Source organism: Leucopleurus acutus (assembly GCF_964270905.1).
Source record: "Leucopleurus acutus genome assembly, chromosome: 2".
NCBI classification, from domain to species: Eukaryota; Metazoa; Chordata; class Mammalia; order Artiodactyla; family Delphinidae; genus Leucopleurus; species Leucopleurus acutus.
This window is the reverse complement of record NC_139143.1, coordinates 106,236,305-106,263,051: the sequence shown is the minus strand read 5'-3', so window position 1 is coordinate 106,263,051 and position 26,747 is coordinate 106,236,305. Positions and strand designations below refer to the sequence as shown.

General features: G+C 39.4%; 1 protein-coding gene across 2 annotated transcripts in view; it reads right to left on the bottom strand.

The window, feature by feature from the left end:
- The window catches only part of PLPPR5 (phospholipid phosphatase related 5), a gene marked incomplete at both ends in the record, with an annotated part of 126,962 nt that overhangs the window by 82,171 nt on the left and 18,044 nt on the right, over positions 1-26,747 (bottom strand). For both annotated transcript variants that reach the window (XM_082834501.1, XM_082834502.1), the window contains one exon: positions 3,567-3,699. In XM_082834501.1, the coding sequence (XP_082690627.1) occupies positions 3,567-3,699 (133 nt within the window). The remainder of the gene's footprint in view (positions 1-3,566; positions 3,700-26,747) is intronic.

The following is a 26,747-nucleotide window of genomic DNA, read 5'->3' as shown; positions in this document are numbered from 1 at the left end:
AGTGATCTTTGATGTTACTATGGTAATTGTTTTGGGGCAGCACAAACTGCACCCATACCAGGCAGTGAATTTAACTGATAAATGTGTGTACTCTGACTGCTCCACCAACCAGCCGTTCCCCTATATTTCTCTCCCTCTCCTCAGGACCCCCTATTCCCTAAGACACAACATTATTGAAATTAGGCCATTAAAAATCCTACAATAGCCTCTAAGTGTACAAGTGAAAGGAAGAGTCACACATCTCACTCTTAATCAAAAGCTAGAAATGATGAAGCTTAGTTGAAAGCTGAGATAGGCTGAAAGCTAGGTCTCTTGTGCTAAACAGTCAGCCAAGTTGCAAACGCAAAGGAAAAGTTCTTAAAGGATGATAAGAAAGCGGAACAGCCTTACTGCTGATATGGGGCAAGTTTTAGTGGTCTGGATAGAAGATCAAAACAGCCATAATATTCCCTTAAACCAAAGCCTAATCCAGAGCAAGGCCCTAACTCTCTTCAATTCAATAAAAGTTGAGAGAGGGCTTCCCTGGTGGCGCAGTGATTGAGAGTCCGCCTGCCGATGCATGGGATACGGGTTCGTGCCCTGGTCCGGGAGGATCCCACATGCCGCGGAGCGGCTGGGCCGGTGAGCCACGGCCGCTGAGCCTGCACGTCCAGAGCCTGTGCTCCACAACGGGAGAGGCCACAACAGTGAGGCCCGCGTACCGCAAAAAAAAAAAAAAAAATTTGAGAGAGGTGAGGAAGCTACAGAAGAAAAGTTTGAAGCTAGCAGGGGATGATTCATGAGGTTTAAGGAAATAAGTCATCTCCATATCAGGAAAGTAGAAAGTGAAGCAGCAACTGCTGATATAGAAGTTGCAGCAAGCTATCCAGAAGATCTAGCTAAGATCATTACTGAAGGTATCTACACTAAACAACAAATTTTCAATGTAGGCAAAACAACCTGTCATTGGAAGAAGATGCCATCAAGGACTTTCAGATCTAAGGAGAAGAAAATGCCTGGCTCTAAAGCTTCAAAAGACAGGCTGACTCTCTTCCTTGGGGCTTATGCAGCTGGTGATTTTAAGGTGAAGCCAATGCTCACTTACTATTCTGTAAAGCCTAAGGCCCTTAAGAGTTATGCTAAATATACTCTGCCTTTTCTCAATAAATGGAACAACAAAGCCTGGATGACAACATTATCTGTTTACAACATGATTTACTAAATATTTTAAGCCCACTGTTGAGACCTACTTCTCAGAAAAAAAATTCCTTTCAAAATATTACTGCTTATTGACAACGCACCTGGCCACCCAAGAGCTCTGATGGAGATGTACAATGAGATTAATGTTTTCATGGCTGCTGACACAACATTCATTCTGCAGGTCATGAGGAGTAATTCTGATTTTCAAGTCTCATTATTTAAGAAATACATTTCATAAGTCTGTAGCTGCCATAGATAGGGGTTCCTCTGATGGATCTGGGCAAAGTTAACTGAAAACCTTCTGGAGAGGATTCACCATTCTAAATGCCGTTAAGAACATTCATGATTCATGGGAAGAGGTCAAAATATTAACATTAAACAGGAGCTTGAAAGAAGGTGATTCAATCCTCATGGATGACTTGGAGGGGTTCAAGACTTCAGTGGAGGAGGTCACTGAAGATGTGGTAGAAATAGGAAAAGAATTAGAAATAGAAGTGGAGCTTGAAGATGTGACTGAATCACTGCAATCTCATGATAAAACTTGAATGGATGAGGATTTGCTTCTGTGGATGAGGAAAGAAAGTGGTTTCTTGAGATGGAATCTAATCCTGGTGAAGGTGCTGGGAAGACTGTTGAAATGACAACAAAGGATTTAGAATCTTTCATAAACTTAGTTGATAAAGCAGCAGCAAGGTTTGAGAGGATTGACTACCATTCCTAAAGAAGCTCTACCATGGGTAAAAAGCTATCAAACAGCATTGCATGCTACAAAGAAATCGTTCGTAAAAGGAAGACTCAATCACTGTGGCTAACTTCATTGTTGTCCTATTTTAAGAAGTTTCCACGGCCACCCCAACCTTCAGATGCTACCACCCTGATCAGTCAGCAGCCGTCAACGTTGAGGCAAGACCCTCCACCAGCAAAAAGATTACAACTCATTAAAGGCTCAGGTGATGATTAGCATTTTTTAGTGATTTTAATTTTTGAAAGTATTTTTAATTAAGGTATGTATTTTTTTAAGACATAATGCTATTGCACACTTAACAGACTACAATGAGTGTAAACGTAACTTCTATATGCACTGGGAAACCAAAAACTTCATGTGACTTGCTTTATTGCCATATTCGCTTTATCGTAGTGGTCTAGAACTGAGCTCAAATATCTTGGAGGTATGCCTGTATATTCTTTAGAAATATGTGCGTAAATGAATAAAAATATTTTACTTAAGTAGGCATAATATAATTTAACAATATTTAGGAAGGTTCAACTTCATCAAAATACTTTAGTTCTGAGTATATTATTGCTTATTTTGTTATTAAATGTTTCTCATGCAAAGATTAAATGGGTCAAGAACACAGTATTGATGCATGTGAAAAATATAACTTTTAAAGTTTCATATAAAAGCTATCCCTTCCACAGTATAAATGAGGGCTGTGGGGATGTATAAGTTGACGGCAATAAAATGAACAGTCTTAGATATGAAGACCTTTCGGCTCCAGAGAGATTTAAAGGCATGATGACATTTGATTAGTCTTTAGTGGGTTTATATATAGATTAGGTGAGCTGTGCATAATATCTCCGAAGTCTTCATCTTGTTCCCATCAATATGAGAAATATATCGAAGGGTTACAGTATCCGTAATCTTAATACTGATCAGAATTTATCTTAAATGTTATTTAGTATATATAGATGCACTTTTTCTTATTTGATAAAGCCAGGAAATAATAATCTATATTAAGTTTTATTGTTTCAGTTAAAAAAACCTGTCTTGGCCACGTGTCTTTTGAATTGAGATGATTTTCAGTAATTCGTCAATGTTCATATCATTAGTGCTAGAATTTGAGATTTAAAGGATCAGTAAATCTTGTCCCCTAATAAAATCACCAATTTTTGTAAAAGATGGCTTTTGTACCATTTTTTGGTAAAAAAAAAAAAAAACACCCCAGAAGTAGTTCATGGCGTGCTACTTATGATAATTAACAAATACAGCATTTCTTTTATTTGTCCAGCTATTTTGCTTGTCCTTCATGATGTTCGATAACCAACCTAGATTATCATTTCTACCTAAGCGTTGTTTCTGAAATTAATAAACATAGTAAATCATTTCTTTAAATTACGTAATTTTTAGTTTCTTTTAGAATTTAAATATCCAAGTGTGGTGGGATTTGTTTTCCTTAAAATAATATGGAAATGACACCACGAAATGGAGTTTTGCAAAACAGGAGAGAAAATAGTACGCAGTATTTATTTTTAAAAACCAAATTGAAACATTTCAAAGAAAATATAATCTAATATTCGAATACAGTTAATATGCTGGTCATTTTAAAGGTTGGCTTATACATAAACATTGTTTCAGCAACAATAAAAACAATTCAATGAACACATACCAAGAAATCGCACAGTTCTCCTCACCAGTGGGTTTATATAGCAACAGTCTCCAGTTAAAATAGTTTTCTCCTGGTTTTCAAAATCCCTTGTGGCCAGTTGTAGGCAAAACACAGCAGTTTCTCCAACTATTATCTTCCAAGGAAATAAAAGATTAAAGAACATTAGAATTTAACCAGTATAAATGTAGAATATTTTAATTTTTAAAAAATGCAAAAAAAAGGACTTCCTTTGAGTGGTAATAATCTCATTATAAACCTGAACCATATTTGGGTAACCAGACCCTTTTTTTTTTTTTTTTTTTTGCGGTACGCGGGTCTCTCCCGTTGCGGAGCACAGGCTCCGGACGCGCAGGCTCAGCGGCCATGGCTCACGGGCCCAGCCGCTCCGCGGCATGTGGGATCTTCCTGGACCAGGGCACGAACCCGTGTCCCCTGCATAGGCAGGCGGACTCCCAACCACTGCGCCACCAGGGAAGTCCCAGACCCTTTTATTATAACCTTATCCCTATATATATAAAACCCGTATTTCCCTCAATTCAAAAAAGTATTAAACTGATAAATTATGAATAAAAACAGACTATAACATTTTTGCTTTCTAAAAGACTTCATTAGAAGTGAAATATATGAAAGATCTTTGCTTTAAGGATGCACTCATTTTTCATCTGTAATTGAATTTCAAGTTTCATTTTTAAGTGATTATGTCTCATTTAAATTTGACTCTGCATATCAGAACAAATCTCAATGAAAATAATCTTGGGACTTCCCTGGTCGTCCAGTGGTTAAGACTCCACACTCCCAATGCAGGGGGCCCGGGTTCGATCCCTGGTCAAGGAACTAGATCCCACATGCTTCAACTAAGAGCCCGCAGGCTGCAACTAAAAGATCCCGCATGCCACAACTAAAGATCCCGCACGCTGCAACGAAGATCCTGCATGCTGCAACGAAGACCCGGTGCAAACAAATAAAAAATAACTAACTAAATAAATAAATATTTTTTTTAAAAAAGAATGCTTTTATTAAAAAAAAGAAAAGAATCTTGAAAGGATCTGATATAAATACACTAATATAAAATTATATTAATACTTTTATAACAAGAAAATATAATCAAAATAGTATCATTATTCTATTCTGGGACATTATTAAGAATTGTAATCACTAATATATTCTTTATACTTTAGTATACATGTGTCATTTTAATCGTCATAAAAACTACATGAAACAGAGAATATTATCATACCTCTTTGACAAGGGAAAAAAAAACAAGACTTGGAACTCAAATGAATTGTCAAAGGCCACAGAGCTAGTGAGGAGAAAAATTAGGTTCTGATACAGATTCTTTACTCAACTATGTGATTTATGAAAGGACCTGGCTACCTTCCACTGGTGTTTGTACCATTTCATTAGTTTTTATACATGGTCTTTAAAATCACCCATCAGGGTATTAGAACAAGTGTCATGTGTCATAATACCATTTTACAGATGAGGAAATGAAAGCTTGAGGAGGTTAAATAATTTGCTCCCCATAAGGCCAGTCAGAAGCCAAGCAGAAATTTCTGACTCAGCCCTAGATCTTCTGACTCTATTTAACACCACAACCACACTAGAAATAAGATTATGAGAAAAGAAACCGGAGCCAATAGCATGTCTCCTAATTTGTCATTGTTTAGGTTAGTTTTTAGGTCATCTTATCAAGGTTAAATAACGCACTATATAGGGAGTCCCTGACATCCACTGGAGAAGTGATTTTGGGGTCTTTGTGAAAAGATATACCTACGATTACCAGATATTCAAAATTATGAGTGGGAGGTAGAGAAGGAGATCACAGGAGACTAATTTTATCCCAATATGTGCAACAGATTATGAGGCATCTCTTAATTTTTATCCTTCCTTCTCCCTCCTTTTCCTCTACTATATTTCTTCTTCCCAGTATGTGAGGGTTCAAAGTTTAACCAGAAGATGTTGAGCTGAATTACTTTAAAGGAATCTAGTCTTGCCTATCTGGTAAGGTAGAATTGAATTAGAAAAGGCTAGAGTCTATAGCTTTCCAAATCCTCCTGAAATTTTTAACTTTGGCAAAGTCGAGCAGGTCAGCATAAACAGGCACAACAGGTATTTTTTTATGGGTTCATCAGCTGCCACCAGGGTCCTAGGAGAAACTGACAAATAGACAAGCTGTGTGCCTGACACCTTCTTATCTCCCATTCGGAATCACTCTTTCCTTCCTCACCCTACCTTCCTCTCTGCTGCTCCTTGAAAGAAGTTACTTTCTGAGTTCTCAGTTCCAACTTCGTCCAGGTCTGTTTTACCCCAGAATGTTCCAAATTCTAACATTCTATCATCCACTCCACATCATGAGCTGACTGATGCCCCCCGATTCTGCCCTCTGAGCCTTCTCTTCCCCACAGCAGGTATCATAGGGTCTCCACTCCCGGCTTGGCTCCACCCCACAGTACACTGAACCCACAGCTCAGTCTGTTAACACACTAACCCCCCTAGACTGTAGTAGATACCCAAGAATTCTTACTGAATGCATGAATGAGTCCCATCCTCAATAGATCGGAAGATCTTAGTCTGCCTCTGACCTTTTACCTGACACCTAATAACCACCTTTTTCTGCCTTGTTCTTGTGAGGAAGGCTCTACCCTCTACCCTAGTTCCTCTAAGCAGATCCTGTATGTTTACTCTTTGACTTGGTTACCCATTTACTTACCAGACTAAAAGCTGCTTTGTCCGGGATACTCTTCCCAGTTTTCCTAATGCTAACCTCTCGCTTGTCTGTATCCCTGCAAATTGCATGTTTCTCAGCTTCCTGTTTGTGTCTTGAGCGTATCTGTCAAAACACTGTCTCAGTCAATATTATTTGGCTGCTACTAAAAGAATCCCACTCAAACTGGATTAAGAAGAATAGGGAATTTATTCTAAGGTTGGTGGGTTATCTCAGAACCTAGTGTGAAAGGGCACAGGATTAGGTTGAGGGATGGAAATTTCTCAGGAGTCCAGGCAACGACTCTCTCAGTCTCATTCTTCTTCTCTGGAGTCGTGCTGTCTCTCATCTCAGCTTGTCTCTGAATGCCTGACTCATTCTTGTCTTTCTGCAGCCGCTTCTACTGCTTCCTAGTGTACACAAGGGCTCCAGCAGTCTCCAAGAGCCCTGCTTCAACATGTCAGCTCAGTTCAAGGAAAATTCAACTAATTAGATTTACTGAACCCCGATTCAAAATTCCCAGAAGGTTCAGCTTGAGACAGGTGTCTCTTTGGTCCAATTAACCAAGGTGAAGAAGGTGTGATATGGTGTATGAAACTGCCTGGTGGGTAGAAAGGTTAGTTCTCAAAAAAAGAGAGTTGCAGTGATGTCTACTTCAAACTCCCATCCATTATATCTTGCTGGACCTCCTCCGTAATAGTTCTTGCCCCTCGACTAGCACTTTCTACCATGTTCTCTGTATACTGGCTTCTGTCTGCCTACCTGGACTTCATCTCATCAAATTCATGTGCCTAGGCCCTAGTGTCTGCTTTCCTTCAGTGGGTATGTCTGCTTCCCATGCTCTAGTTCTCCCTTCCTCACTGTGACATCTGTGGAACGCCTCATCCAAATCATATTCTTTCTTAACTTCCCTCATCCCAACTTCCTAAGTCAAAACTCCCATTGCTACACCTCTCAGATAAATTCAAGTAATGAAAATAACACAATTCTTATTACGATGAATACCTAGATGCCTCTGAGTTTAAGGACACTGCACTGATGTTTAAGGAAGGGTTTATAATCTAGTTGGGCGGACACAAGGTGAGATAATTAATAATGGTACAAGGCTGTAAACGCTGAGTTTTGACTGGTTTGGACAATAAGTGCCAGGAGAACATTTAGGAAGTGTCACTGAGTCACTGAGGCCATCTATGGTGGCCATGAAATGTGCCACTAGGATCTCCTGCTCTGGGCAGGCTTTTGGTCTGATGTTCCCAGTTGTCACCCCTCTGGGTCAAAGACTGAATCCCTGCTGAGGCCACACTTCCTGTAGGCTCCTCCTGGCAATGGCTAGGCATGGTGAGGGGATCCAGGTGAGTCTATTCCTCTAAGATGTGGGATAAGGACTCCCCATGATTCTGGCCTTTCTTGGAGCTGTGCTGTACTCTGAGGTGCTTCCTACCCAATCCTCCTTCCTTCCCCCTCTCCTTCACAGAGCTCAGTCCTCCAGCATAGTCTGAAGGTTCTCCTTGCCTTCTCTGGTTTACCACCCTGCAACTTTTAGCTTTTACAAGTGTTTCCCTTGATAAACATATGGTATATATCTAATCACATTTGGTACCTGCTTCTAGAAGAACCCAAATTAACATGGCATCAAAGAAAGACGGGGGGGTGATTCTTACTACGCTTCAAGGAAGGATAGTTCTTAGACAGATGTAGAGGATTTGGATGGAAGCCCTATGGGGAAGACAGTATTAGGAGAGGAAAGGAGATAGCCTTTCTCCTTGTAGCTCTCAACTTGACCTGAACATAAGGCTAAAGTGGACTGAGTTTGCCTTGGAGGTAGAGGCTCTGGTCAGTGAACTGCAGACCTAAATTCTATGTTCCCTGATTTTATCAGGTTCTTTTTCTCTTGACTTGTCAGAAGTCCTCCCTAGAGGATTTCATTCCTCCTAAGGCTTTACCAACCCCTGCTACTGTAACAAGTCCTAAATATTTCTCTCTCCCCTGAGCTCCAGATGCAGGTCTCCAACCACCTATCAAACAGCAACATCTCAACATGCTCAGACCTACATACTGAAGCCTCAAAGCCTTCCCATCCAAAGTGAAATTCCAGTCTCCCACCCTAAACCTCCTGTCCAACTTGGACACACAGGCTAAAACTCTCACACCCTTACACACCATGCTGAAACCTTCATTTCCCTCCTCTGCCTCTCTCTATCAACTGCTAACTTCTATTGCTCTTATATTTTAATATTCTTGTATTGCTCTTATATTCTCAGAACTCACCTCTGTGCTTGCATTTTTCCCTGCTCAAATTGTGTGCAATCCAAATTTCCTGTTTACAAGTTCCAGTGTGTCTTCATAGCCAATGGAGTAACAGGAATTGTTGTAAGAGACTGTTTACAGGTGAACCTAAATCCATCTTTTTCAGCTTCCCTTACAAGCCTCCAGACACGCTATGCTCTAGTCACAGCTAAACATTTTCATTCCCCAACATACCAGGCATTCCCATACATTCTGGCTTGTATACTTGGTCCACGCTTATGATAGGCAATGGTAGGCAGTTCTGTTCTTAAGACATGATTTACATACTGCATACTCTACTGCAACTCTATTCCTGGTACAACCCATCCCTCCCTCCCTCTCTGTGTTCCAACAGCACTTTGTATATTTATTATGGTACTTTACGCATGCTTTTACAAGTATCAGTAACATCTGTCTCCTCCACTTAATTGAGAGCTTCTCTGAGACAGGGATTGTATAATGTTATCTTTATATTTTCATATTAAAACACGGTGATCGGCAATAAATATGAATGGCTGCATGAATGAATGAAACCGAGCTCAATCTACCCTTAATAGATAAGGACACCAACCCAGAGAGAAATAAAGAAGTCAAACATGGTTGTTACTGGCACAACCAGAATCTGAATCCAAATTTAGAGCTATTTTGACCACAGCCTTCACCTAGGAATGTGTAAGCTTTTCCTCTAATTTTCCCAGGTTAAGCCAGGTCAGCCCCCTGATCCCTACTGTCAGTCCTCAATGCTCAGGTTACATCCTGGAGTCCCACCATACTCCTAGCATTTCTACAGTTTTAAGGGAAAGGTGCTGGGGCACAAAGCACTTTTATAACTCCTGGAATCTCCAGATATAAGAGAACTGAGTATAGAAAAAGACTTTCCTGGTCCTTTTGACACACACACCAGTCTTCCCACAAAGACCAAAAAAGCTTCACACCACCCTTTCTAACTCTGCCATTATTATTTTGAGGTTCTCTTTCCAGTAAAATTTCTTCATATTTCTACTGCAGGCATTAGGTTCTGACGTGTAACTGAGGACCTGGTGCTTTGGGCATTTCTCACCATTGTCGAGAAGGAGTTCTTAATCTGGAGTCACTGGCTGCCATTGTCAGTAGATTCCCAAAGCAGCCCTTGGGGAAAGATCATAATTGGTTGCTTTCTGTCCTGGGAGTGAGAGACAGGGAAACATGACAGGACAGGGGCATGGAAGCCATAGATGGAGATGCTAAAAGCTTTGTAGTTTTCCTTGATAAAATTCCCTTTCTCTGTGAACTTATAAATGAAAGCCATTTCCAGAGAGAGTTGAGATGATGAACAGTGTTAACTGTGACCCACCAAGAGGAAGCACGGCCCCTCCTCCTGCCTGCCACAGGCTGCAGCGGGCTACAGAGAATGAGAAAGGAGGGAGTAGAACATCGGGAAGGACACCTGTGGCTCTGGCGGGGAGAGTCAACCCGCTTCCCATGGGCCAGCAGTTCCTTGGGGGTATTCCTCCCCCACCTCAGCAAAAGCTCCCCATTCACTGGGAAATAAAAGAAAAAATAAGAAAGACTCTACTGGTAGAGGGGGTGTAGGCTGGCACAGTAAGAACACAGCAGTCAACCCTCACTTCATTCCTTGCATCTGCCTTCCAGCTCCCCTCATCTGGGCTCACTAACCTCATCCCACCATCACGCCTCCCCTGCTAAGAGAGGGGAAGGCCCCTGTTCCCCAAGTTCCATTGGAAGCCCTCAAGCAACCTCCCTGGAAGGTTGCTGTCATTCGTGGTCTATGACAATACATCTGGAATGTGATAAGATGCCCACCAAGGGCTCAGGAGCTGATACTGAAGGGCTGTCACTGCTCCACAGAGCTGTGTCTGAGCAACTGTGCTGTTCCTTGAGTCACAGTCCCCTCCCCACTGCACCCTGACAGTCTACCTCCTTGGAGGAAACAGTTGTGCTCCTGAACCTCACCCAGCCTGTAAATGGAAGCCCTACAGTCCACTGACCAACCAAAATGAAGTACTATATGCTTCCTATGATACACCACCCTCTGAGTCACTCCATCATGCTTTACTGAACTCAGTGTTGACATTATGAAGCTGCTTGAACCCTACCTTGCTGATCGAGCTGGGCCTATACAGTCCCCCTTCCTAAATGACCCATCAATGCCTCCAGCTCATCTTTGAACACAGATCTGGTATCCAGTTCTGGTTCTTATCTTTTACTATGTTCGCCAGTGAGTAAAAAGCTCCACGTGGCTGATGAAAGCAACCTACAAAAATACAGGTATGAATCATAAATCACTAAGTATAAATTTCTCTGTTATGAGCACATAATGTTGCTCTCACACCTCAGCTTCCAGGGGCTGACCCTCTGTTATCCCTACTTCTTCATGACAAAATACAGAAGTAAGTTTTTTCCAGGATGATAACATCATAGTAGACTTTCATCAAATGTCAAATTCCAAATAGCTTTAGTTTTCACTTATAAAAACCCAATTAGAAATTCCTCTCCCCTTCAGCTGGTGGTCACTCAAACATATCCATGCTTCATTGGTTTGAAATTAGCACAGGAAAAATATTTCAGATGGTACTACAGCAGCAGAAATCATGCAATCAGTGTGGTGGTACTGGGCATGTGTCTCACACATTTCAAATATATGTCAAATAATAATAACAACTTTAAATCATAAAAGTTTAGTAATGGCACACAGTTAAGTTTTAAAATGTAGGAGGGTACTGGGTTTATATATAAGTTCCTATCAACCACATTTTTCATTCTTGGTTATTATACAGACATATATAGAGACAGAGCTCATTTCCCATCTAGCCAAGGAAAGTTCTAAGCTATACTAAGAGGTAAAAAGCTACACTGGGTACTATCTCATTAATTTTGTGTCATGATACAGAGAAACAGGTTTCTTCTGTGTATATATGGATTTCACTCTCTCTAAGTAAGGCAGTTGTTAACATCTTGGAACAGTTTCTGAGTGAAATTGAGGTTAGGAGAGAGGAGAATTAATTGAACTAAAATAGTAATATAGTTAGTGAAGAAGTAGTTGCACAATCCCTCCCAGCAATTCAGAAACTATGGCTATGTCTTGCTATAACCTGTTTATGTTTCATAATTTGACCACCAAAAACTTGTATTCTCACTTTCATACTATAAAGTAGCTGTGGGAAGTGGCTACCTATCTTGGACCAACATTCCCTGCTCACCCACCTCTAGGTGATTTACACCAAAGGACGAATTACCTATGGCAGTTTCAGACCAAAAGAGCAAAAAATCAGGTGATTTCTCCATGTTCTCTCCCTGCATCTGTTGACTGGAAGCAGAGAGATTTCTGGATCCATCAGTTGTTGGTGCCACAAGACGGAAGGAGTCAAGGTCCCTGAATCAGCAGCCCTGCGCTGGACTGTTACGTGAGTGAAAAACTCTAGTGTATGAAGCCAGTGAAATGTGGCGGTTTATTTGTTAGAGCAGCTAGAACTTGCTAATTTACCTGTTTTTCATAAAAAGGGAATAAGTCTCAGGCTCAGAGTACTCAGCAGAAATAACTGGCTATAATAAAAAAAACATTGGTTTTCACTGTATTTAATTTATGGTTACCCTCTATTTATCAAGTGATACTGGTGTTCCATTTACAGTAATAATACAAGTTTTCTTTTATAATAACTTGTTAGCAAAGTAGATTGATAGATTGATAGACTGATAGAAATCATGAAGGTGATACCCTGAGAGGTACATTTGGGAAACATTTAACATATAATAAAAGCTAACTTAAAGCTTCTGCACAGCTTCTGCACAGCAAAAGAAACAATCAACAAAATGAAAATGCAACCTATGGAATGGGAGAAAATATATGCAAATATGCATCTGATAAGGGGTTAATATTCAAAACATATAAAGAACTCACACATCTCAACAGCAAAAAAGTCAACCCAATTAAAAAGTAGGCAAAGGAACTGAATAGACAGTTTTCCAAAGAAGATTTACAAATGCCAACAGGTACATGAAAAGGTGCTCCATATCACTAATTATCAGGGAATGTAAAGCAAAACCACAATGAGATATCACCTCACACTTGTGAGAATGGCTATCATCAAAAATATGAGATAGCAAGTGTATGAGAGGGTATGGAGAAAAGGGAACCCTTGTGCACTGTTGGTGGAAATGCAAAGTGGCACAACTACTATGGAAAACAGTATGGAGGTTTCTCAAAAAATTAAAAATAGAACTACCATATAATCAGCAATCCCACTTCTGAGGGGTATTTATCCAAAGGAACTGAAATCAGGATATAGAAGTTAACCTGCACTCCTATGTTCAGTGTGGCATTATTCACAATATCTAAGACATGGAAACAACCTTAGTGTCCAGTTATAGATGAACTGATAAAGAAGGTGTGTTTTATGTGTGTGTGTGTGTGTGTGTGTGTGTGTGTGTGTGTGTGTGTGTATACAGAATGGAGTTCAACCATGAGAAAGAAGGAAATCCTAGTTTGTGACAACTTTAATAAACCCCGAGTGCATTATGCTAAGTGAAATAAATCAGACAGAGAAAGACAAATACTGCATGGTATCACTTATATATGAAATCTAAAGAAAAGAAAAAAAGAAAGTCAAACTCATAGAAACAGAGAGTAGAATGGTGGTTTGGTTACCAGGGACTGGGAGGTTGGGGAAATGGAGAGATACTGGTCAAAGGGCACAAACTTCCAGTTATAAGATTAACATCTTCTGGGGGTCTAACGTACAGCATGGTGACTATCGTTAAAAATACTGTATTATATACTTGAAGGGTGCTGAAAGAGTAGAACTTAAATATTCTCACCACACACACAAAAATGTGTAATCATGGGATGGGCTGGAGGTGTCAGTTAGGGCTATAGTGGTGATCATTTTGCAATATAAAATGTATCAAACCAACACGCTGTACACCTTAAACTTACACAATGTTCTATTTCAATTATATCTCCATAAAGGTGGGGGAAAAAAGATTTCAAAAACACATAGCATGTACGACGTTTTAGGGACTATTCTCAGTGCTTTGCAAATATTTACCAATTTAATATTTAAAACAACCCTATGAGGTAGGTACTGTTATTGAAATCCAGTTACAGATGAAGACGATGAAGCACAGAGAAAGTGTCTAGGATTGGATATAGAGTGAGGAACCAACCTCTCAACCCAAGACAGCCCACCTCCTGAGCCCATGCTCTTAATCTTTACATGTTAAGAGCAGTGGTTAAGATGTGGGTGTGTGACAAGGAGGCCCTAATACCTTAGGGAGAGGACAGATTTAGTGCCACAGTGGGTCAAAGGTAGCTTAGATAGAAGGCTAGGAGGCCAAGAACTAGATTTGCTCCTGTGAAATAAGGTTTGTAGTCTTTAAAAAGAGACTCCTGTTAAAATGCAGATAGCAGGGGATAAGAGACACATGAAAGCTGTCAAACCACCCAATGGATGCGACAATCTTATTAAATCATTTTTAATTGGGAAACCAGAGGAAAGGGATATGTTTTTTTTTTGAGAGTGCTCGATGGGCGGTGATTCCCAGATACGGTCCCCACACAAGCAGCATCAGCAGCATCTGGGAACTTGATGGAAATGCAACTCGGGCCTCACCCCAGTCCTACTGACTCGGCAACTCTGGGAACAGGTTCCAGCCGTTAGTGTTTTAATAAGCCCTCAAGCTCTCTACAGGCTATTTCAAGGAGTCTAAAACTCCTGATTACCACGTTTTAAATTTGTCAGGGACATTTTATAAAAGGGGTTTCTAGATATTTATTTGAACAAATAATTATTAGGTACTTGTACTGTGCAAAGAGCTATTCTAGGCATTGTAGTGAAGGGTGGGATTGTAAAAGAGGTTAAAGGAAGCCTAAAATAAAAAGAAATCCAATGCTCTCAACTTTCCAGATGTTTTACATGAGACTTGGAGAGATGAAGTACCCTGACAGGTCACCTTATGCTCAGCACCCCAGCAGGTCATGCTCATTCTCTGGCTCAGAGTCTACTCACCGCACTTCTCACTATGGCTGAAATGCAGGAGGACATCGGAGAAACATCCAACTTCCCTGCCACTACGGTCACATACACAAGTAATAGTAGTGAATGAACAAAGAAGGGGTGAGATAAGGAGTAAGTGCTGACTGAGGACTTGAGTATGCGAGTGAGCAAACACCCTTGCAGAAAGGGATCCAGTCTAAGCAGTGTGGTCAGTATTAACTCTCTAGGGCCTGAGGACCAGAGAGCAGAGGATGGAGAAATACTACCTGGAATATTTGCTCCAAGCCCGGGAAAGGCAAGCCTGTGTCTCCAAGGCAGTACAGTGAATATGGGCTCGAGAACCTGACTGCCTGGAATTGAGTCCTGCCTTTACCTCTTCTTAGCTGAATGACCTTAGATAAGTCACATAACTTCTCCTTGCCTCAGTGACTTCACCTATTAAAAAACAGATGATAGAAATAATGCATCGTGGGCTGTGGTAAAGATTAAATGAGTTAACTGTTACAAAATTCTCAGAACAGGCGCTAGCACAGAGTAAGCACTCTGCACATTTTAGCTATCATTAGATGACCTTGAAGAATCTGTCCAGCTCAGATCTGTGATGGGTTGGTGTTTGTGGTAAGGGAATCTGGGATGCCTGGAATAGCATAATAAAGTGGTTTGATAAGTTGCAATAGTATGAAAGTCCTGCCACTAATCTTGGGGTGCATACGTGTGTTGTGTTGGGGGGTTGGGAGAGCAGCATGAGGATGCAGTAAAAGGAAACACGGTCTGCCTAACAAGACACAAATTTACATGCTATGCTCATTCTTGTTTGTTTTTTTTTAATGACTAGACGCTTGTGAAAACCATTAAAAAAAACTTCTTTCCTATTTAAAATAATAGCTGCTAATTAAACTTTACATGATATCCATACTAAAAATGAATTATAAGAGCACTGTAATATAAATTCATTTTGCATACTTGTAGTGTTTTTTAAAAAATTTAACATATAGGGTCAAATTCTACATGTTCACAAATCTGTAGGCCATTACGGTTATAGTGTACCTGTCATTCCTCAAAAGAGCTAGCTTATAATTAATAAAAACTAGTATACAGGTTATTAGCTTGCTTTCAAGCTCTTCTAAAATACATGTTTGAATTAATTTCCCCTGTTCTTATCAACAGTAAAAGCAACGTGAGAAAATTTATTCTTTGGGACCTGGAGGTAACAGAGTTTTTAGAAATGAGCCTTTGAAGCACAAGCAGTAATTAAATGTCCCTATGTCAGTGCTTCTAAAACTAAGTTCAAGAGGATGTAAAGTAATTTTTTTTTTGTTTTCTTGTTTGTTTGGGGTTTTTTTTAGGGAGGTTGGGAGGAGACTCCCAGATCAAAAAAAAATCAGCTGAAAGCTGCAAACTCTAACCCCTCCTGGAGACTCACAGTGCACATTAGCACATCAAGATTCATAATTTCCAGCTACCCTATGATGGTATTATTCTACTGTCTCCATTTTATGGATGAGGACACTAAGGTGCAGAGAGGTTATCTGACTTATCTAAGGTCATTCAGGTAATAAGTCAGGAAGTCAGGACCCACTCAGCTCCATGCAGTCCAGTTCTGGAGTTCAACTTGACATTGTAAAGTTGTATTATCTTGCTTTATTTTAGGAAGAAAAGTCTGGTAGCTAAAGCTTTCTTGCCTGAACTTTCTGCATATAAAAGTGCAATTTCCTCCCAGTTAGCTTTCCTACATAACCCAAAGCATGACAATCTGTTAAAGAAAACTGTTAACTTTCCGAAATTGATTTGATCTTAGCAATTTATCTTCTAGGGACAATCCTGGTAGAGTTGTATCCCAGAAACACTAGGCAGAGTAAGTAAAAGCAAAGTCGTTTTTTTTTTTAAGAAGAGAAAAATTCACATTTAGGAAGGATTAGCTAGTATAGCTATTTATGATAATTGGATAAAAGAATTAGGGCTCTTTAGAAAAAGTAAAGCTGAGAAATGCTAACTTTATAAAGCAATGATGAACTCATTCACCACTTCCCTAGTTATTAGGAAGAGGAGAGAAGAATGTCTAAAACAAAAGAGACCAAGTAATAAGTCACACGAGAGAGAAAAATATTACTCTGAAAAATGACACAGGTGGGAAATAAAGAGGTTTTTAAGTAGTGTTTTGAGATGTATCTGTGTAGCAGAAAAGCACCCAGGGAAGGATAGTGGGATTTACCTGACCTTTTCAATCGATGGCTGAGAAAGAATGACATTTCTTCTCTATAGTACAGACGAGTTATATGTTCCCTTACTGGACTTCCTTGGAATGCCTGCTGGCAACTGAATCTGGGGAGAATAATCTCAGGACCTGAGCCAATGTAGTAACTCTTCATTACTGTCTTTAGTGGACAGTAATTTTTTTTTTTTTTTTTTTGCTAGTTCGAAGAATCTACACTGCTGTTTGGTTAAGATTTCTCCTGGACCAAAATACAAGTTCCTGTTGTACAACAGGACTGAATGATTAGTGGTCACCTTCAAGTGCCTTACCCGCATTAAGGGAATATGCATTCAACAGACTAAACTCTGATACTCTGAGTAACACTCTCCTTTCATGAAAATAGGCTTTTGAGGTGACAGCTCTTCCTGGGAAAGCAGAAATAGTATTCTCTGCAATTTCAAATTCATCATACAGATCTTTCCCTTGAGGGCATCTTCTTCTGGTTTTCTTGGCTTTCATTTCTCTCATCTTTAAATAGACTGCCAGGACAAATGTCTTTTAAGGCCATTCATTTTTACTGAAAAAAAAAAAAAAAAGACTAGACGTTTGAAGGACTTTATTTTTAAAATACTTTCTCAGGAAAAATAAATGTTGATTACGCAGGAAATGCTTCTACTTTACCAAGTCATTAAAAATGCTGATGAGAATGTACAAAGACTAGCATGATTGAAACCCAAAAATAAATGAATGAGATGAATCTTGGAACATAAGCTCATTTTGCAGTCTGGGCTCACTTGTATTTGGTATACGTGTAACTTTCCAGCTTACTGCTCCCAGCGTATTAGGAAAAGGTACAACTAGAACTTAAATGTGAAACCCTAACAGTTCTGATTCCACTGAATTTATTAAGCAAGCCAATGTAAGGTTTTCCAATATATAACAGGAAATGCATTTTAGAAAACTGATTATTTATCCCAAATGCCCTTAATTTAAGCTTATGATACATACATATTTATTATATAAATTCATAAATACACCCTCTTTGCTGTCATCTTAAAAAGTGATATATAGCACTTACCATGGACCAGGTACTGTTCTATACACTTTATGTATATCAATTTGACGTGGTCCTCACAACTACCCTATGAGGTAGGTATTATTATCCCTTTTTACAGATAAGGAAACTGTGGCACAAAAAGGTTTAGTAATTTTCCTAAGGTCTCATAGCTAATGGCAGACCTGAGATTCAAATCTAGGCAGTGTAACTCCAATTTTAATATTATATTCATCATTAAAGATTTTTGCAGGAATGTAGTCAAAGCGCTTTATAAAATCCATATTAACCTACTTTATCACTCAATGTCAAACTTGACATTGTAATATTTTTTATTATTTAGCTTGATTTTAGGAAGAAAAGTCTAGCAAAGTTTTTCACCTGAACTTCAGCACTTATGAATATTATTTCCCTCAATTAGCTTTTCTGAATAAAGTACAAATACTGGAATCTGTTTTTTAAAAAAAAGCTAGATGAGGCTTACAGATAAGATGTTCTAATGAACAGTTAAGTGCATTCAAACGAAGAGTACAGTCTGTATGGGTAGGCAGAGTGCAGTGGGGCTGGGAATATTAATTTCTGCAATGTCTTCCCAGCCTCCTGCATCTTATTTTTAGAATCAACCTGTTACCCCAAAATGTCATTTGAAGTACTGGTGATGGCGCAGTTTGGTGGGATGTTCAGATAATATTAGCAGGAAGTTTATTTTAAAAACTTTGAATAAAAATTATATATTCATATTATTTCTCAAAAGAATAATGACTATATATCTATTTGCAGGAGTTTAATAGAACAGTAGAAGCCTATAGGACTGATGTAAAAATGTTTCTATTCATTCAAGTTATTAAGGGAAAAAAAGTCTGACTGTGAAGTCCACTCTCTCTTCCATACACAGCTTACTCAGTTTCTATGCTATTTTCCTACCACGATTCCCCACTGAGATTCAGATTAACTTTGACATATATTTGGACATACATGCAAATAGGCTGCCCTTAGATAAGAATCCCTGACTTTTACACTTGGGAGGAATTCGATCTTATCCAGACCCTTTACCCTTCAGAAAACTTGTTCAAATATCCAAGCCAGGCATAATCTTAGATTCTGCCTCTCTCCTGAGTCCTACTGCAGGCTGTCAAAATATTTAGAGTCATTACATCTCAGCACTTAACAAGAGGGTTTCTGAAAACATAAAATGCCAGCCCGAAGCCCTCTGGCACCAAGGTCCAGAATTCTGAGCAGCAATATCCAATGAAGGGTTTAGAAGCAGTTTTCCTCTGTTCTGTCCTTTGTTTCATTCAGAAATAAAACGAGTCTTTCTGATCCCTTTTATTGCATGGAATATTTTCAGGTTAATAGTGCTGGCTCCATCTCCTGTTGACCCAGAGGGTACTGGCTCCCTAGGGTCTCCTCACTGGGACCATCTGTGTGGCAGACTGGTGACAACACTTCAGAAGGTTGAACGAGCCCCCATTTACAGAGTACAGTACTAACTACTGTGCAAGGAACACAAGAACTGCTCCAAATTCTCTGGCTTCCACCACTGATTTACCCACAGAGGATCTTGGGAGGTGTTGGGCTTGAACAGACCCTGGGTGGAAAGAACAAGAGTCCTCTCGTGGGTATGAGAAGAGGATTCTCGTTCAGCAGCCTCTCTTTCCAACTCCTCTTGATGCTGCAGGACATTTCAAAATCATAATGTTTTGACCTATTGTTGATTACATTTCATAGTTGGCAGGTATTTTGAGAATTCTGCAATTCAGTGCCAAAAGGTAAATTTGTTAACAGAGAGTTGATATCCTATGAGTATTTGAATCCTATGAATATAGCACTCAAATACTCAGAAAAACATTCCCTCAAAAAGCAACAGGAAATAATTCTACTTAATGAGCAATTCTGAGCACAGTGTTCTGGCCAGCAGTTTTAGATAGCTATTAAAATCTCAATCAAGTTTTCTTTCAAAGTCTTAATTCTAATCTCTCCATATGAACTTAAGCAAAACAGTGTTGAAATGAACCTGCTATGTGCAGTACTGATCATTTTAAAGGTTTATTTAAGATCAGTATTTATAATTCATTACAGCATTAGAATATTCAAGTGAATTACAATTCTTCATATCTTGAAATAAAACTAAAACCTTATTTAATAAACATTGATTGAACCCAAACTTATATGAAGCAGATACTGTTGCTTGCCTAACTAGTGATAACTAACCCTCTTCCTCACAGAGCCTTGATTTTGCTCTGCTCAACCTTCCCTAATGGCCACGATCTTCAAGGGAATCAGGGCCACCTCAACCTCAGGGGATGAATGATTTGTCAAGTCCTGACGGCCTCATCTGTGACTAGTTTAGGCTGGGCATGTAATGAAATTCTGCCCAAGGAGGGATGAGGTGACTTCTGCTGCGAATGGGTGCTTCTGTAACAGGGATTCTTGCTTAGAGACTCACAGAAGAAATATTCTTCTTCTAGACATCATCACATTTGCATGTGATTTCTAGAACAAGGCTGGCCACTGGGCAATTGTGAGCGGAGGTAGCAAGATTAGAGTAGACGCATAGTATATCAGAATGGAAAGAGAAGAGAAACCTGGATCTTTTTTTTTTTTAAATAATTCAATGATTTTTTTAAAACCACATCTACAAATATTAATGTACGCCTCATAAATAAGCATTACCAAAACTATTTCATCCATGCAGTATGAACAATATACAATGAGAAACAGATTGATTATATTCAGGAATGCAGTGAAAATAGTCTAGTAACACAATTTACTAAATTTAAATATTAAAACATACAATCATTTCCAAGGATGTTGAAAAAGCATTTAATAAAAGGAGCAACCTGGATTTTTAATCCACTGTTCAGATACTAAATTAGTCATTTTTGAGCCATCCTAACTTGGCACCCTCTGTTATGTGATACAATAAATCTTCCTTATTGTTAAATGGTTAAGTCAGAGTTTTCTGTTATTTACAAATGAAAGTAATCTAATCAATACAAAAAATAAGGTCTTGAACTTGTAAGTTACTATGAAGGATTTAAAATATACAAATAACTACATTTAAAAACAAACAACTACAATACCATGTTGGCAAATGTAGGGGCTGAAAATAGGAAGGGAATACATTAAATTGGTGATGGTAGGGTGGAGAGTGAGAAAGTAAATCTCATGAAAGTTAGTTTTTTGTTTTTTTTTTTTAATATGGCACATGGCTTAAAAGGATAGGGCTATGTTTACCACAAGCAAAGTTAAATAGAGTGCAGACTGAGGAATAAGACAGAGAGAAGGGACAGGAAAAAGAGCTTTATAGGTAGGGTGACCATATAATCTATCATTCAAATTACTACACTTTTGAGTGTGAAATGGGAGCTGAGTGATACTATTATCGAGACAATAGGAATAAACCGAGACTGATCCAGACAAACCAAGACATGTGGTTACCACAGTTACAGGGCAAAAGGAGAATATAAATAAAGTCTCAGAGGAGGGAAAGTATAGGATACCCTTGAGAAACAGTAAGTGGGCCAATCTGGCTGGAATGCAGACTAGATATGGGGGCCTAATGGGAGATTATCTTAGGACCATGATGTAAATGACTTGATATCTAAGTGAGAAGCTGGTACTTAATTTTGTTCACAGTCGGAGGCTATAACATTTCTGGGCAGGGGAGTAGTGTGATCAGACCTGTGCTTCAGGAAAAATCAATCTGGAAGCAGAAGAGACTACAGAGAGGGGTGAAAAGCCAGGTTAAGTTAGCTGTTGCAGTAATCCTTCCAGGTAATGAGCCAGGCTTAGAGCAGTGGGGAAGCAAAGGGGCACATGCAAATCATGAGGAGAGGAGAGCAGAGGAAAGAAGAGCTTAAGGGTACCTTTTGAGATCACCTACGACTGGGGAGTGGGAAACAAAGAGACGAGCAACAAAGGACACAGAGCAGGAGTGTCAGTGAGAAGGAAGAAAATGATCACGTCAAGGAAACCGGGAGGAGATAATGTCAGGGGGGTGGGGGGTGGGGTCCTTGATCAGCTGTGTCCGGTGTTGCAAAGAAGTGGAGGAATTTAACGTCCAAACAAGAAGGTTGGTGGTGGTGACCTCCAAGAAAGGGTTTGGTGGTGATGAAAGCAGAAAACTTTTTCACATTGCCTTTGCCTTTCACAAAACCTTGTTAGCTGAATCAACACAGCAATTCCCCAAACAGTCTAATCGTAAATGACCTGACAATGGGTTCAATTTAAATAATGAAATCAGTTTGGTGAGGAGTTGAAGGTGGGACTCTGAAATGGATGACAGTGTTTCATCCTAGTTCATTCTTAGCTCTGTACCTCCCCTCCCCCACCCTCTTCATAAAACCAGGGTCACGTGAGTATATTTCTTTCCCCTTTGTCCCCAAAGTTTAAGCTGAGCTCTCCCTGATCTCTGAAAACTCAGACTTTAGGCAGGAGAGAACTACACAACTATAGCACAGGCTCTGTGATTCAATATCAAGTCTCTACTGCTAATTCAGGTTGAACACTCCTGCCTATATTTGATAACGAGATTTATGCCTTGTTCCTGAAATGCAATTTCTACTTCGTGCCTGATTTTTGCTGGATGAGCCCAGTTCCTGAGTCTCTGCCTTGGTCACCTATTTAGCACCCCAGCGCCGCTATGGATGAGACTTTCAGTCCCCCTCTGTCTTCCAAGTAGTGGAGTTCTTCTGCTTAACCCTACCTGGTGGCTAAAGCCCTATTCTCTAACTTAGCAACAGGTTTTCCCCACACCCACCAGCTCCTAGATTCCTGGGAGATGTGTTCTGCCGAATACCAGCACACGCCACTACTCCCCACAGGCCTCCCTGATGCAGACTTTCCTATGATTCCTATCTTCTGTAAGTCCTCTTTCCATAGCTCATGTTGTGCTGCAAGACCAGATGCCCAGAGCACCCTTGGGGTAGTCTACCCTTCTGTGTCCATTCTTCAATTGCTCCCATGCCCCAGCTCTTCCACTGGGTCACAGAATGGCTCTCTGCCTCACCTGTCCTGATACACGGCATTAGGTGTTTGTATCCAATCTCATCTTTGCAAAGAGCATCCTGGCAAGTGGGAACACTTGTAAATTGGCACTAGAGGAAAACAGATTCTGCAATGTGCCCCTCCATTAACAAAAATCATGGCACGTGATTCATGCACTTGGAGATGTACAGGAACCAGTGAGAAGCTCCGATCCACACACACAGATGAACTGAACGCTGCAACAGTATATTTTTTGCCAGTATTTGCAGTATGAATAAAGTTGTCAACAATGAGATTTTGGTGGCAATACTTGTAAAAGTACCAGTATAACCCAGTGTAATTTCAAATCGTAAAGTATTCACTTCTTTCGATATCTATGCAGACTGATTTGATGGCTCTAATAATTGAGCACAAACATGAACATAAGCTTCTCTGGATAGGGGTATTTGCTTGGAGAAAGGATTGGCTGGAACCCAGGAACATTAACATAATTAGCACCTTCAATAAAAGTAAAGGAAAAGAGAAACACTTCCCCATTTCCAAGACATCTGGGCCCAAACTCTATCACACCAACAAAGATTAAGTAATATGTCCTCTTGAGGGTAGTGAAGGACATCATATGTTAATATTTGTAGTTTTTTTTACACAATTTTCCCACTACATTGTGAGAGCCTTTTCATTGTTTAACCTCCATGCCCAGCAAGTGGTCTGGCACTAAGTGTTGTATGAACGAATGAATGAATGAAACAAAGAAAGAAAAGATACATATGACAGAACTGCAGTCTTTAGGGCACTTGCTGCCACCATGTGTGCTGATGATAAGACAAAATCTTATTATTTAAAAAAAAGCAAGAATGTCTTAATGATGCCTTGAATAACCTTTCTCCACATACTTCAACATATACAAAGAACGGGCAAAAGGAAGAGGTGACTGGGGGAGAATCCACACACAGCAATGAATTTTTTCCTCCCACAGCAAGATTCATGGAAGGGAAATCTGTAATATGTCCAGATCCAAGTTTAAGATTCAGAAGTGTTTTAATATTTTCACATCTTTCTCTATTTCTTAACCTTGATGAAAAAGAGTATTTTATTTTAAAAAAGTGTTTTAAAAATCATATTCGAAACAGTTACAGTAAACCAAGTCTTTGTTAATTTGAGAACACTTCTTTAAAAATCTACTCAGGTGTGTCTTCTGAAGCACAACTCAAAATGGTATATATCGGGTTTCCCTAGTGGCGCAGTGGTTGAGAGTCCGCCTGCCGATGCAGGGGACACAGGTTCGTGCCCCGGTCCAGTAAGATCCCACATGCCGCGGAGCGGCTGGGCCCGTGAGCCATGGCCGCTGAGCCTGCGCGTCCGGAGCCTGTGCTCCGCAACGGGAGAGACCACAACCATGAGAGGCCCGCGTACCGCAAAAAAAAAAAAAAAAGGTATATATCAATTCAAAAGTATCCCCTAAAAGCAGAGGAAGAATAGGCTAAGTTTCTTTAAGACAACAAGAAACAAATGTCCTGTCCAATACAGTTGTCAATAGCCCTGGGCACTTACTTGGCTATTAAGCACTCATAAGGTGGCTGGTCCAAACTGAGATGTGCTGTAAGTGTAAAACACACACTGAATTTCAAAGACTTAGTACAAAAAGCAATGGAAAATAACTTATTAATAAATTTTTGTATTGATTACCTGGTGAAATAATATTTTAGATATACAGGGTTAAGTAATACATATATTATTAAAATTAATTTCACCTGTTTTCTTTTTATTTTTTTAATTAAAAAAAGTGGCTACTAGAAAATTGTAAAATATGGTTTGTATTATATTTCTATTAGATATCACGGGGCTACATTCTATTTTTACATCCCCTGGTCCATCATAATTGCAGATGGCTCGGGAGGCCCTGGGTTTTCAGAGGAGCCAGAGCAGAGGGAAGAGCTGCCAGTGGATCGCGGAAATAGATTTTTAGGCGTTTACTTAGTGTGCACATCTGATTGATTCTCTAAGGCAGAAATATAAAACTAAATATGAGGAGAGCTTTTAGGAAACTTTTCATCATGTCTCTTTATTACAGTGTTTTGGTCTTCAAAAGATAAAGTGCTCTATGATAGACACTCTACCAAACAACTGAGCATACATTTGAGGATGGATTAAATAAATACACATGAAACTCTATTGTATTGGATGGTTATTTTAATCAACTGTCCTGACATTTGTCATGTTCCTGAATTAGATGCAGCTCTGACGTGTCAATCGCATCTGAGGTCTAACCTGCAAAAATCAATTCACCATCCATTATTCCTACGTGGTCTAACTAAAACAACAAACAGATCAGAGAGGAATCAACTCACAAAATTTGTACCTTGTTGTTTTTTTTTCCCTATCTTCCTTCCTGAAAGCAATGTTATTATTGTTTCTATAGACATGTGCTAATGTATCTAGAATTTCTAACTTGGCTTTTCTTGACTATGAATTTTTGCCAATCAACTAGGATTCTTAAGTAAACTTTTTATAGATACCATCTATTTAAATGCAGCAAACTCAATAAACGCTTCTAAGTGAACCAGTTCCTCCCCTTATCTAGTTCCTCATCTTGGCATTATTTAAGTATACCTTTTTCCTGGTATGTTTTTAATCCAGTTTCCCTATGAGTGGCTAATACGTGTGGATATTTGCTAGGGAGCGATGGCTTATACTCTGGTCAGAAACTGGCCTCTTCCATAGAGGAGGCTCTTACGGAACATTCACATCATATATATTACATACTTAGACTACAGTAGACAGAGCTTTTGGAAAGTACCTATTAAATAAGCCAGTAACCAAAGATAACAAAGATGAAAAGGAGACAGTGGAATAGTAAGAATGTAACTCTCTCAAAATGCTCATGCAAAACTACCTCTGGTGTTATAGCTATGCTATAGATCATGAATGTAACTTTAGACAAAAGTTGTAAAATCTTTTGACAGTTCCAAACTTTTGTCTGCCAAAAGCCAAAGGAGAAAAGCAGGAATGAGTTTTAATTCCTCTAAGGTCTACAATGGTTGAGTCTCAACTACGATTCCTGACTCCTTTATTTATCTATTATCAGAACTTTGCCCAGTTCCTGGCACAGAGAAGGCAAAATATGAATGTTTGCTGAAAAAAGGAAGGAAGAAAGAGGGGAAAGGGGAAGGGAGGGAGGAAGGAAGAGAGATATAGGAAGAATGAAAAGAAGCTTGGCTCAGTTGAATCACAAACTGAATACCTGCTACCTGAATGAATGATGTTAGCTATAACAATGGTAGGATCTCACTGAGACACTTGTGGACCTGACACCATAGCCATGCCCTGGTGTCAATGTTTCATCACCCATCCATCCACATATTCACATACAGACAATCTGTGTGGCTCAGAATTTATAACTTTGCCAATACTTCAACATACTAAAAAATCTTTATTCATATCACATATCCAGTAGCAAGACAGCTTCCTTCTTTATGGTACTATGAGAATCCACAAGCCCTCACATTTACATTTTTATCGTATCTACTTATCTGGGATCCTGCATCAATCAAGAATAATTTGGGAAAAGCAGAATTGACAAAAGGAGATATAAAAAGACCGTTAAACACGAAGAGATGATCCCAGATCATACTCTGGGAAGAGACTAATACCCCCCTTTTTTTTTCACCTCCATCCTATTTAATATTCTTACAGTTAAGCTGTTTTCTCCTAATTCAAAATACCCATGAGACATAAGTTCTTCTGGTTGTTTAGTTCAACTCAATATTGTCTTGATTCACTCATTGAATATGTTCACACCTTTAAACCCACCTCATCTTACTTTATAAGGGCTACAATTTCAATAGGCATTTCAGCTGTCTGATTTTCATATGGAATTTTTACCCTATCCTCTAAACCTCTTTTCTCCATCAGTGATAGTTATCGTTGCATTTGGAATTGTTTCAATTGCACATAAATTACT